Here is a 13,749-nt window from a genome sequence, read left to right on the forward strand (position 1 = left end):
TGAATGCCAGGTCGTCCTTCACCAGACAGGCATATGCCAATGAATGGAAACTCTTAAGCGAGTGGTGTGAAGCCTGGAACACAGATCCTAACTGGTAGTCTTTGCCCAATGGCAATGTTGTTTCTATAGTCCCTACTGGATGCTGGCTGAGCGGCCGCCACCATTAGGGTTTATGTAGCCGTGATATCGGCTCAGCATGTTGGGGAAGGTCACTGAACCTTTGCTGCGCTGAACATCGTGGACCATTTCCTGAGGGGGGCTCTGTGGGAACAGCAGGTAAAGAGGTTCCCTTCATCGGACTTGCTGCTGAGGTGCTTGAGGGCTTCTGCCAGCCCCCGTTCACGGCTCTTGGACAGGTGGATCTGAAATGGCTGTCAGTTAACACTGCGCTGTTGTTGACCCTCGTCTCAGCACACAGGCCTGGTCTGTATGCGCTGGAGACCCGATGGGTCAGGAGTGGTCCTCTGACCCAAACCCTCCTTTTTATCCAAGATGCTGTGCCCTGCTTTTGCCAATCAGGGCATTGAGCTAGCGGCGTACACTTCGGCCAGGGGTCCAAACTCCACCCTTGCAGCCTCGTGGGCTCAAAAGTCGCTCATCCCGATCGTGACTCTTCTCGTCCCTGCGGCCACAATGCTGGAACAAGCTCCCCCCTTCGGGAAGGATGGCCGAATCACTGCCCATCTTTCGGCGATGACTAAAAACACCTTTTCAGGCTCATGGGCGGAGTTAATGGGGGTCCAGGGAGGCCAGAACCCAGTAAAAAAAATGTCATGTCATTGTCAATGTCTGGCTGAATATGATAAAAAAAATTATATCCACTTTGACAAGCATCACAGGTATCTCTTTGCTAAAGCTGTGACAGGGGGCCACTGACAGGCCAAAACTCTTTGGGCTCTATCTTTCCAACAGCGGTAATTTTGCATTAGCGCCCATTTTGGCCTGGAATAGCGCCGCGCAAAGCAGGGCCGGCGCCAGGATGAAATTACTTAGGGGTTATAACTGGGGAGGGGGCTGATATTTTTATATCGTAAAACATAGGTTACATACCCGCTATGCCTATTTCTGGAGTTTTTAACCATAATAACCTCTGAAAAGCACAATAACAACACAAGAAAGACTACTATTCAAAATCAAATAAAACATTTATTTCACAGCAGCTGATTAAGGCATTAATAGAGCTGAGCTTTGCATAACGTGAAATGCGGGATCTGTCTGGAGCACTCTGAACATATATGTCTATGAAAAGTCATAGAATAAACAATTGCTGCAAAAATCAACAAAAATATACAACAAAATAATAGCCAGTCAGTGCCAGGTTCATTAAATTAAAGAAATAAAGTGATCAGATGCGTTGTCTCCGTCTCTGCTCATGGCATGCTGTGTGCTTGGGTGCAGCTGATTTCTCTGTGTGTGTGTGTGTGTGTGTGTGTGTGTGTGTGTGTGTGTGTGTGTGTGTGTGTGTGTGTGTGTGTGTTTTAATCACGTCATGATCACTACAACATGCAGTGAGGTTCAAATTTAATAAATAGCTACATCTCTGGCACCAAAGCACAGGAAATAGCACTTCACTGCCAATTCTGAAACAACAGAGCTATGTTTATAGGGGGTAGCCTACATCAACTTAAACTGATCAAATTTGATGAAGACTGCAGAAACAGCAGCCGAAACATGTCAGGTACAAACATTGCCTAAGTGGCCTTTATAGATTAACTATTCTAAAAAAAAAGAATAATAATAAAGTGAGGGGGCAGAAAATTGAACGGAGGGTGCAAAGCCCCCTGGTGCCCCCTCGTGGCGCCGGGCCCGGCGCAAAGCCCTAATTGTGGGCGTGTCGGCCCGCTGCGCTTCACGTCATCTCAGCGCAAACGTCCATAGGCGTGTTTATGCCCATAAAGGATTCACAAGGTGAGATCACTCCCCTTAAAAGCCACAGCGTCATCGCCATCACGTCACCAGCTTCTTTCTTGCTGAGAGCAAGCAGAGAAAGAGAGAGAGAAAAGAGAGAGGGTGAGAGAGAGACAGAGACAGAGCGAGAGAGAGAGGGCGGGGAGAGAGAGAACGAGAGAGGGAAGAGAGAGAAGGCCGCCGCGCAATTACGCAGTGATGTCCATACGTTCATATAGGCTATAACATAGGCCTACACATCTAAAAATATTTGTTTCTTTAATAGGGTAGGAATGTGTGAGATTTTACTTCTAGCCTATTTCAATAGCCTGTGTCAGAATTGTCCACTCTGGTTAAGCCGACTGCGGTCACGCCATCCGCGCTGTGGAGAAGCTGGTCTTGCATGCGTGCAATTGCAGGGAAAGAGGTTACTGTACTGGCCGGACACTACGGGTCGGTGCCCTGGGTGCTTTGGGCCGGCCAGGGTGGGCAGAGGCAGCTTGGCGCAACATCTTCACAACTTTCTCAAAAGCAATCTACTGTTACCTCACACCACAAACCTGTATGGTCGGGAATTATGTAGCCTAATAAAACCATGACAAATGAATTCTCATTTTTAAATCAAGGTGTGTTTTTTCTGCAATGTAGGCTATAGTTGAAAATAGGGATGTTCATTTTGAAAATTTTCCAAAATCGATAATCGGTGAAAATTAACGATCAATTATCGATTATCGATCATATTAATACTTAGAAAAATTTCAATATACGGTATATATATATATATATATATATATTTTTTTTTTTACAAAATGAATGCCTATGGCAGAAAATACGAAAGACAACGTGTTCTCCTCAATTAACTCTTTATTTCAATGTGTCTCCTCTCCAACACTGCTGTCCCCGGTGTGAATTTCCCATGTTTAAAACAGTTTTGTTGGCACAAAGGCCCGTGCCCAGCCAGAAAACTAGAGACTATATGAAGCTCCACCTCACGTTAGTCGGCTGTGCAATGGAGTGGGGCGAGGAGGAACGAATTCCAGCCAAACCCAGTCCAATTTTTTTTTTTTTTTTTTTTTTTTAAATACCTAATTAAAAAATCAATCCAAATGCCACAGGATCGATTCCAATCCTTTAACGATCAATTATCGATTTTCGATAATTGATGAAAATCCCGAAAATCAACATGGCATTCCGAGGAGAGAAGAGTGTGTGCAGGCGCGAGGAGAGTGACATCCATGCCGTGCGTAAATGTATCCAAGCAAGGATTTCCTGCACTACACGGAGAATACTGTCTGCGCTCAGGCGTACGCCTGGCGTAGTGGGGTTGTTTGCGCTAAGACCAGCTATTTGCTGGTGTTAAAATTGAGAGCACCCAAGGCCCTTTTTCTAACACATTGCGCTGGAACGCCTATTTTGGAACGGGCAAGGCCCAAACCTCTCTTTGCGCTCGGCACATACCGACGGTATCTTCCCCACAGCGCTAAATGACACTTGCGCAAGACACATGATAGGCTAGAGGCCCACTGACACGCCTGGGCCACGCCTACACCTGTGTCATCCCAGCGCAAAACTGGACGGTGGAGGCAGACGATAGCTTCCCAGCAAGCAAAATTACGTCATGGTAACGTTGTGATGACGTATTTCAGTGACGTCCAGGACATGGCCAAATCACATGCTGGTTTGGGGATGATTTAGATGTCTACGCGGGAACGTCAAGCTGACGTCGAAATATGACCATTACCATGAATGGGCATGTTCAGTTATTCTGCTATGTACACAGTGTATATTCAGCAGATTTATATGTAAAGCTATAATTATGTCCAGATTAACAATTCATGCTACATTTTCAAAAAATATAATACTGCCGTGAGTGGGATTCCGGCCGGCTTCTACCACTACACTATCTGTTCACTGAAAGATTCCGCTGTACGTTGGAGTAATATAGCCTCCCGTTTCAAAACATGGACCCCTTGTTCTTTTTATACCGGTATGAGTCGGGACAGTTTTAATAAAAACGAAAGCTAATTTAATTCATACCTTAATCTGGAACTTGTTTTTTATTTAAAACGTTGGCGTCAAGTCTTTGTGGATCGCACATCACAGTGTAACCGTCTACAATCTGTGTAAACAGAACCCCGAAACACATTAACGCACAATGCTACAGCATGCAACTCCCAACTCAAATGTATAGTTTACGCCTCGCAGTGTATTTTCTCTCTTTCAAAACAATCTGGCAACACGATATGCAAGTGAGACAATTGGATTCCCCTGCAATTCATCTCCTTGTAGTCCCACTTCCACGAATAAACAGTTTGTTAATCAGCGCAGATTCTCCAGTGTCTACATGCAAGTGCTGATCTCTCTGATTTTGGATAAAATAAAAAATAGCCCAGAATAAGAAATACGTGATTGATTGCAACCATTTAGTTATCCTCATGGATATTTCAGTGGTGAGTGAAATTAGTTGGATAGTGATACAGTGATAATCTGGGCCAGATCTGACTCGTCATGATATGACTTGAGCTGGCCCTGATGGGGCTCTCTCGATTCGTCCCGGCCCGTCCGTGCTTGCTGGGTTAAGACACTGGGAAGATAGCAATAAGAGGCGTGCAAACGCAGCGCAAACGATAGCGCCGTACGACGATAGGCCCTTGTCTTTCATACTCATATGTCATCTTCCCCACCCCCAAAAAAGCCTTCAAAACCCACCTTTTGTTGCTTTTGACCTATAATCTTTTTTCTCTCTCCCCCTTATCTATTTTAATAATTTCTCTCTTTATTAAAGTTGCTTTATCGTGTGTTTGTAAAGTGTCTTTGGGTCAAAAGCAACAGTGAAGCGCTATATAATCTAAATGTACATTACATGTAAATGTAGTGTACATCATTATATTACTAAACATACAATAATGAGTATTGATGTTTTGTAATTCTACTCATATTCTAATATTTCTTATATTTCCATTCTTATACTTAACAATAATTACAATAATTACTCTTATTAAAGCAGCTACGAGCAAGATTTTCGATTGTTATTAAACAGTCTAAATTTAATATCGATGCATCACATCTTACCTCTAATAGTAGACGAGACCAACGCCGAGTAGTCTCGCTTGAACCCCGAGTGAATCGGCCAGTGTTTTTTTTCCCCCCCCCCGATTTTTTATCCCATTTTTTATCCCCCATTAGTGCTCATTTTATCTCAATCCTGGTTGCTACTCTCTCCTCTGCCGATCTTGGGAGAGCCGAGACTGGCTCCATGCTTCCTCCGAGACATGGGCAGTCACAAGGCCGCTTCTTTTCACCTGCCAGAGGAAGCTTCACCGGTAGGACATAGCACGTGGGAGGTTCACGCTATTCCAACCAGTTCCCCTCCCTCTGAACAGGCGCCCTTAATGATCAGAGGAGGAACCACATTAGCAGCCAGGATGTTGCATGTTTTTGTGAAGGGGGTTCCTATATGAAGGAAACCCCCGGGAGGCACGGGGAGAACATGCAAACTCCACACAGAAAGGCCATTTTGCCGACCCCGAGTCCTTGCACTCGAGGACATGCGGTGTGTGGACGGGCACGCATTCCTTCAGCGTTCACCTCGTCCCCAGGTGGGAATCGAACCCGCGACCTTCGAGCTGTGAGGCGATAGTGCTAACCACTGCACCACCGTACCTCCCGAATCGGCCAGTGTTGTCTTGACGATTAGTCTGTCTGCGGCCGGGGCAGATCAGGAAGTGAAATGAAACGGTTTGCGGCAGCCACTTCGGCCATAACCACAAAATAACAAAATTACTTCCAGACAAACTTTTAGAATATAACGAGAGATGTTCGCGAGAGTAGCAAGCCCCTGCATGGCGTTCTCTGTGTTTATGGTCTGTTGCTAGGCAGAGCGAAACGGTTGAAGGCAGGCAGCTGCTGTAAGCCGTTTCGTTTCACTTCCGGGTTTATCCAGCCCGCCGGTAGACAGACACAGACTCTATAATCATCAAGAGAGCAATCTCCGATTCACACGGCTTTGGTCTCAGCTAAAATTATAGGTAAGATGTGATGCATCAATATTATAATTATACTGTTTAATAACAATCGAAAATCTTGCTCGTAGCTGCTTTAATACCACTAACAATAATAATAAAACAACAATAACAATAATTATTATTTTATTATTATTATTAGTTGTAGTAGTAGTAGTAGTAGCAGCTTATAATACTACTTTATTATTCAGAGACTAATTGTTGTAATTATTGTACAGTAATAATTCCTCTAAATCTGGTTTCAAACTTTCAAACAGCAAAAACATTTCCCTGGCCGGCAAAGTCCCCCCCCCCCTTCCTTGCAGCCCTGTCTGGTGGCCCCCCCAAGTATAAAAGTCAAACTCCGCCTATGTTCAGGCTCCACCTGCGCCCGTCTTGAATTAACATCTTTCTCTCTCTTCTAAAAAAAAATCCAACTAATGTGACTTATTCCTTCTCAAACTACTTTCTACAAGTGCTAGTCTATTCCTTCAAAAACTCATAGCTGTCATAGATTGTGTTGCATAGTTGCTTTCTCTACTGTTGACAGAATGTGATATTGTTTGTTGCTTTGGATAAAAGTGTCTGCTGAATGACGTAATGTAATGTATGTAATGTGTCGGGCACGTTGCCTGAAGCAGCACAGCTGTGGCCAGTGAGGACTCTTCAGTATCTGGAGGTGACGGCGGGCTTCTGTCACTACAAAGGCTTCTGCCTGTTAGTTTGCTTGGGCGGGTCCAGGAAGGGCGCCACCTTGTCGAAACAGGGGCTTTTGAAATGGATTGTGGAAGCCATCGCTCAGGCATACAGGTCCATGGACCTACCTGTTCCTTCGGATGTGAGGGCCGCAATATTTCTTCCCCCCAGGATGGCGAAAGCATGACCCACCCATGTCTGCCTCTGATTGGCCTAGGCTAGCATCAAACGTTGTTCATCCAATCACATTCGCTTGGCTATCCTGCATCTCTTTCTACAGTCTGTGGTCAGACAGATTCACTTGTTAGCATGCATGAAAGACGGCAGTGTTTATATATTTTTTTATAGTCTGGTCTGTGGTTAATAACGCTGTCGCTACTCTGACAGTGCACATATATGTAGCCTATAGCCTATATAGACATATATTTTTTTTTTATGATATAAGATTCATGAGAATTGATCAAGGGTGATATAGTGATAAAACAAAATAGGCTCAATAAGCAAAGTGAACTTGAATTCAGCTTATTGGCTCAAGAGTAACATTTGAATTGAATAAATAATTAGAGGAAACAAAGTTTAGAGTGACAACAAAAATAACGGGCCCCGTGAGTTAAATTGCCAGGAATCCCTTGTCGCCAAAACATCAGGGGCCCTATCTTCCCAAACGTGCTAATTTAGCGCTTGCGCCCGTTTAACGCCGTGCGCAATGCAAATTAGGGGCGGACACAAGCGCATGCCTGTGATAATTGTACTGGGCATTGGCTGCCACAAGCCAAAGCAGGCGTTTCAGCGCTAAAATGTGGTGATAGATGGCATTATGCTATCGTCAGCAGCGCGCAATTACTTTGCACTAAGCTTTGAAAAGGACCTCTTATGCGCAAATACCTCTCTGCGCTGGGTCGCGCACCATAATCTCCGTGCAGCGCAGCGCAGTGCAAAAAATAATTCCTTTTGGATATGTCATTACGCACAGCCTTGACATGCCAGGACATCAAATGATGCTGCTAAAATTGGGTATTGGCAGATAATTCAGTGAGGCAATCAACTATAACTCACTGAGAAACTTTTATCACATCGCAAAGAGGGAAATGAATTGAGAAAACTTGTTGGACAATGGACATAGGCTATTTACCTTCATAACCACCCGGAGGGTCGTTGGCACCACAGACGATCTGTCAATAAGCTCTCTCTGTCCTCGCATGAGTGAGTACACTCTATTACGCATGGAGAGAATTACAGCATATTGCACGCCTCGCGCAAACAGCCATTGCGAGACGGGAATCTGATTGGTTTTGATTGACGTAATGCCCAGCCTTGCCTGGCCACGCCTGTGAATAGTTCTGGTAGTTAAGACCGCCCAAATCCCATTTGCGCAGGCATTTTGGGGCGCAGATGATTTTGGCACGGCTCTAATTTGCGCTTGCGACACGTGCCGTGAACCTTTCCGCATCCCGGCCGAGAATTGCATCTCCAACATATTTCGGGGCTGTTTTAACTTAGAAATCAGGGAGGTCACGTCTAACAGACAATTATATCACTTTTAAACAGTTAAATTTCTGTATAAATCATTACAAGTACGCTCCCGTGAGGTGGGGATGCTGTTTTTTTGCTGCTGGGCGGGGGAGCAAAACTCGGCAGAACACTGGCAGATGGCGCAAGGCGGAATGCTATCTTCCCTGCTATAAGGCACGCGCAAACAGGTGCGCAAGCGCTATTAGGGGATAGCGCCTGTCGGAAGATAGGGCCCCAGAGCCCTAACATTGGTAGCCCAGTAATAATGCCTAAACACTGGTAAGCCCCCCCAAGTTCCCCCCCTAGGGCACAGCGGACAGGCCCCCCGACCCACCAGAGGAGGTACTAGTGCAGTGACCAGGACCAGGACAGAGAAAGAAAACCTATTCAGGATGAACTCTGTCTGATCGGGATGAATAATGGATGACAAATGTTTATTTAGCTGGGTAGCCAGCATTTTAGTGATTACCTTTCTGTCAAAATTCTGGAGCGCTAGAGGTCTGTAGCTGGCCGGATCAGCTTCATCCTTCCCCTTTTTTTTAAATGAGTGAGATGTTAGCTTCATAATGTTTTAGGCAAGACTTTGTCCTTCACAGAGTTAGATGCCTTTCTGAGGAGGAGTGGAGACCTTTTGTTTATCATTTAAAGTCCCTGGAAACCAAAACCCACAAAAACCTTCTAACTATTCAATTTAGGGTCTTATGTGAGTAATTGTGTGCCTCAGAAAGTAGGAGACATTAGTTTCAACCCAAACCCCCAAAATCGCCACTTTTCTACAAGGTCTGGATTTCCACTTCCTCATTGAAGAGAGCGGTGCGCGCGGTGCTAAAATGAATGATCTTATCACGTCATACGATTTAATCGAATCACACGCACGCACGCGCACACACACACACACACACACACACACACAGTAGCGCTGTGCACTCGCAGCGGCAGTCTCTCTTCCTCTCTGTCAGTATGCGCTGAGCAACGAGCGAACACACACACACACACACTCCATCTCTCTTTCCTTCTCTCTCTCTCCGTTTCCCTCCCTCTCTCTCTCGCTCTCTCTCTCTCTCTCTCTCGGAGGAGACCTGCAGTCCTGCACGCACACACACGGGACACGCCCACACAGTCCGCGGGAGAAAATACACTCTAAAATCGAATTGATTCTCATGACTTTTGTCATGACTGTCAAACCTAAATTTATATACTTTGCGACATTCATCATCGTTCAAATTTGGCTGGTGGCTTATTAACATAGGTTCCTGTGATGTGATGAACTCAAAATGCTAAATAATAAAAAATATATTTCTGGTTTCCAGGGACTTTAACTCATTGAGTGCCAATGACGACAATCGTCGTCAATTGCTTTAGTAACGTAGAGTGCCAATGACGACGATTGTCGTCAATTGCCTTTTTTGACGGTGGGACGTGGATCAAAGCCTAATATATATATATATTTGGGGCATGTTGAATGTGTATAACCTATTTTACAGAACCCTTAGGTGGCGACAGTGCTCTCCAGATTACAGAAAGGCGAGGAAAAAACAGAGAAGAAGTCGTTGGGGAAACGGAAATCGCATCGCATCCGTATGCATCGATATGCATGAAGCATAACGTTAGCTGTGCCTGCAGCAGCCAATCTGCTGCCACAATTGAGCTCCTCCGTGTCCGCTGCGACAGCCCATCCGCATGATCAGCCGTGGAGTTGTTATTATTCTCAACTGGAAGCATGGGAGCTGGTGACAAACACACGTGGAACGCTGTAAAAAAGCTGGATGTAGCGCACCCTTCACTGTGCACAGCAAACGCAGCAGAAAGCCACCAGAGACACTCCCACGGAGGAGGGGTTTGCAGTTGAGGGGGGGGGGGGGGCACGCAGAGCAGCACACAACACTGACCCAGACAGACCCAGACAGCAGGACAGGATTGGCAAACGCAAGCCAGAATATCCGATGCCCACCAGCAGCAAATCAAGACCAGCAAGAAGCTGCAACCAGCAGCGCACGCAGGGGCCAGCGCTGCTGGTTGCAGCTAAAAAATATTATTCTGCCAAACAAAATTCCCTGGCCTTCACTGTTTTATTGAAGGAATTTATTTTTGAGGTGTGACTACATCAGAAAATATTAGCTTCAGAGTCAGTGATGTGCTTGAAATGTTTAATTTCACAAAAGGCTCATTATCTCAGCTTCTAGAAAAAAACGGCTGTTTTTGGTTAAATCAAGCTATCTTCTCCGGCTGATAACTAAAGAACGGAAAATGATATCAATAAACCTGTTTTTGCTGATGATAGAAGAGAGTCTCATCGTTCTTTTTGCGTGTTCGGTGTTTACATAGTAATATCACACAATATTCTGTGGGCCTCGAGAAATCACTGAAAACGCTCTGAAACTCTGGCACTGGAAGCGTCCGTACTCCAATGAGTTAACATATCTTATCTCTGTCTGGTTTGTTTTCAGCTTCACTCAGAGAGAAAATGCCTTCCACATCAGAGGAGCATCTCACCTGTCCTGTCTGCTGTGACATCTTTAAAGATCCTGTCATCCTGAAATGTAGCCACAGCTTCTGTAAAGCCTGTCTGCAGAGATGGTGGACAACGAAACCCGTGCGTGAGTGTCCAGTTTGTAGGGCTGCATCTTCACAGAGAAAACCACCATGTAACTTGGTGTTGAAGAACATGTGTGAGGCCTTCTTACTGGAGAGAGATCAGAGAGCTTCAGCAGAGTCTGAGCCTTTCTGCAGTTTGCACTCTGAGAAACTCAAGCTCTTCTGTCTGGACCATCAGCAGTTTGTGTGTCATCGCTGTCTGGATTCAGAAACACACACCAACCACACAATCAGATCCATTGATGGAGCTGCACAGCATCACAAGAATAAACTCCAGGAATATCTGAATACTTTAAAGGAGAAACTGAAGATGCTTAATGAAGTTAAAGGAAACTGTGATCAAACAGCAGCACACATTAAGGTCCAGGCCCGACATACAGAGAAGCAGATTAAGGAGGAGTTTAAGAAGCTTCAGCAGTCCCTTCAAGGGTTTCTACAAGAGGAAGAGAAGGCCAGGATCAATGCACTGAGGGAGGAAGAGGAGCAGAAGAGTCAGACGATGAAGGAGAAGATTGAGGGTCTGAACAGAGAGATAGCAGCTCTTTCAGACACAGTCAAAGCTATAGAGAAGGAGCTGGGAGCTGACAATGTCTCTGTCCTGCAGAACTACAAGGCTACAGTGGAAAGAGTCCAGCGCCCCCTGCTGGAGGATCCACAGCTGGTCTCAGGAGCTCTGATAGACAAGGCCAAACATCTGGGCAACCTGAGCTTCACAGTCTGGGACAAGATGAAGGAGATGGTATCCTACACTCGTGTGATTCTGGACCCAAACACTGCCCATCCAGCATTCAATCTGTCCGAAGATCTGACCAGTGTGCAATGGGGAGAGACACAGCAGCTTCCTGACAATCCAGAGAGGTTTGACAGAGATATATCAGTCCTGGCCTCTGAGGGCTTTAACTCAGGAACTTACAGCTGGGATGTTGAGGTTGGAGACAGTCCATTATGGGGACTGGGTGTGTTAGCAGACTCTGTCCACAGGAAGAGAGGCCTATGGTCTGGATTATGGGGAATATGGTTCTATGATGGTAAATACAGAGCAATCTCCCCATCGGGTCCAAACACTGATCTCACCATGAATGAGCTCCAGAGGGTCCACGTGAGTCTGGACTGGAACAGAGGAGAGCTGTCATTCTCAGATCGTGATACTAAAACACACATACACACCTTCACACACGCCTTCACTGACAGACTGTTTCCATTGTTCACCACTGGGGTTCATGGAACTCCTCTGAAGGTAATACCAGTGAAGGTCTCTGTGACAGAACAGCCCAGTTAGAGAGAGAGAGAGAGGGGGGGGGAAGGGAGAAGGCTGCAGGGATCTTGCACATTGAGCCGTCTCATAATAGGGCTAAAGTAATTCAGCAGCACCGCCATGTGGCGGTAATCTGTAATTACATCACAGAAAGGGGTGAGAATGCATGGCATTCGAAGTAACTCCTGTATTTGCAACACACATTTGGAACAAGTTACGTATTGATTTGAAAGCATCCCTGTTATTTAGCCCCTTATCACTGCCACAAGCACAGACAGTTTGTCAATGAAAGTAAAGCATATATTAACACGTTCACTGCCAACGACGTGTTAACACGTTTTCAGAATCCAGCTGTTGACTGCCAACGACGTGTTAACACGTCGTCAGAATCGATTTTCTTTTTTTTGACGGTGGGATGTGCATCTAACCCTTTTACATCTCTTATATAAGTATTGGACGTGTACAACGTGTACAACCCATTCCACCGACCCACTAAGTGGCGACAAGGAAGGAGGAAGGCAAGCAAAAAGCAGTGTGACGAAGCCATTCTCATGAAAATGGATTGGCGAAAACGCTTTCGTTTTCGCGCTGATTGCTGGCAGTGCGGGATTGCAAATTTGCATAATATATTACGGATGGAACACACTTTGAAACACGCAGCATAAATATGACCAGAATCGCAAAAGCTTTATCAAAGCTCTCAACCAAAACTCCAAGAAGCGAGCGAGTCCAACCAGACTTCCTCAAAGAGCGGCCGCGCAGACAGGCTCACAGCCGCACAGCAGCAGCAAAGCAGTGAGACTGGTGACAAGCTTGTGGTGCAGCAGGCCATTTTGCCTTGCAAAATAGCACCAAATTGGAAACAGCCATAAAAGGCTTTTAGAATGGGATTTTCAACCCATTCTTTTTTGTTTCTTTTTCGCTCTAATTTAGAGTAATTTAATTTCTATTCAGAAATTTATTTGAGAGGTCGAGAGTATGAGAAAGTGCATTTGCACAGGTAGGAAAGTGCTTGTGACACGGCGCTGCAGCCAAGAAGAACGCCCACGGAGGGAGGAGTTGGAAGCAGAGGGAAGTTTCCTGCTGTTATGGAGGAAATTACTGTTCAAAACTATTGTTTAGGTCTTACTGATGCCAAAAATGAATGGTTAAAGTGACTGTTCTATCGAATTTCACAAAAAGCCGTTTATCTCTGAATATTTTTTCTGACGCTGAAACCATGCTGTATTCAACTGCTAATGCTTACATAACTACTAACTCTACAAACTAACTCTTTTAGACAGAGAAAGCACACATTCTATTAGTTCTTTTTAGATGATTGGTGTTCACGAAGTCCTAACAGAAAAGAATCCTCGGATCTTGTAAAATGAGCCTAGAATCCTCAAAAAAAAACCTGGCAGAACCTACCTACAGCATTGAAAAAAGGCTGGCAGTCAATGTGTTAATGGACGCTTTTATTCTAATTTAGGGGCACTCACAAAATTTGAATCCAATAGTGTGAATGTTATCCCCCCAAAAATGTATAGTTTTCTATCATGTAGCCTACTGTTAAATAGGCCTAGTAGTTCATTTTCATACTAATACATGAAAGTACTTTGTAAAGATGTACATTTGAGAAAAGTTTAATCTTGTATGCCATAGGTATGTTTTGTAATGCTTTAATGTTTAAGTTAATATTAACTTAAAGTTAGTTAGTTTAGATTAGTTAGTATTAATCTTTCTGTGTTTTGCTTATCATTGAATAAAAAAAGTTCTTCACAACATTGCATATGATTCACAACATCTGATGACCAGTCGGATGTT

At 44.8% G+C, this 13,749-nt stretch overlaps 1 protein-coding gene across 1 annotated transcript in view; it reads left to right on the forward strand.

Moving 5' to 3' along the window:
* The window catches only part of LOC310770733 (E3 ubiquitin-protein ligase TRIM39-like), a gene marked incomplete at both ends in the record, with an annotated part of 30,816 nt that extends 18,846 nt beyond the window's left edge, over positions 1 to 11,970 (forward strand). The window contains one exon of the mRNA XM_083663452.1: positions 10,544 to 11,970. Within this exon, the coding sequence (XP_083519578.1) occupies positions 10,544 to 11,970 (1,427 nt within the window). The remainder of the gene's footprint in view (positions 1 to 10,543) is intronic.
* Positions 11,971 to 13,749: the final 1,779 nt, after the last annotated feature.

This window comes from Poromitra crassiceps, assembly GCF_964638095.1.
Source record: "Poromitra crassiceps genome assembly, contig: HAP1_SCAFFOLD_202, whole genome shotgun sequence".
In the NCBI taxonomy this organism is placed as follows: Eukaryota; Metazoa; Chordata; class Actinopteri; order Beryciformes; family Melamphaidae; genus Poromitra; species Poromitra crassiceps.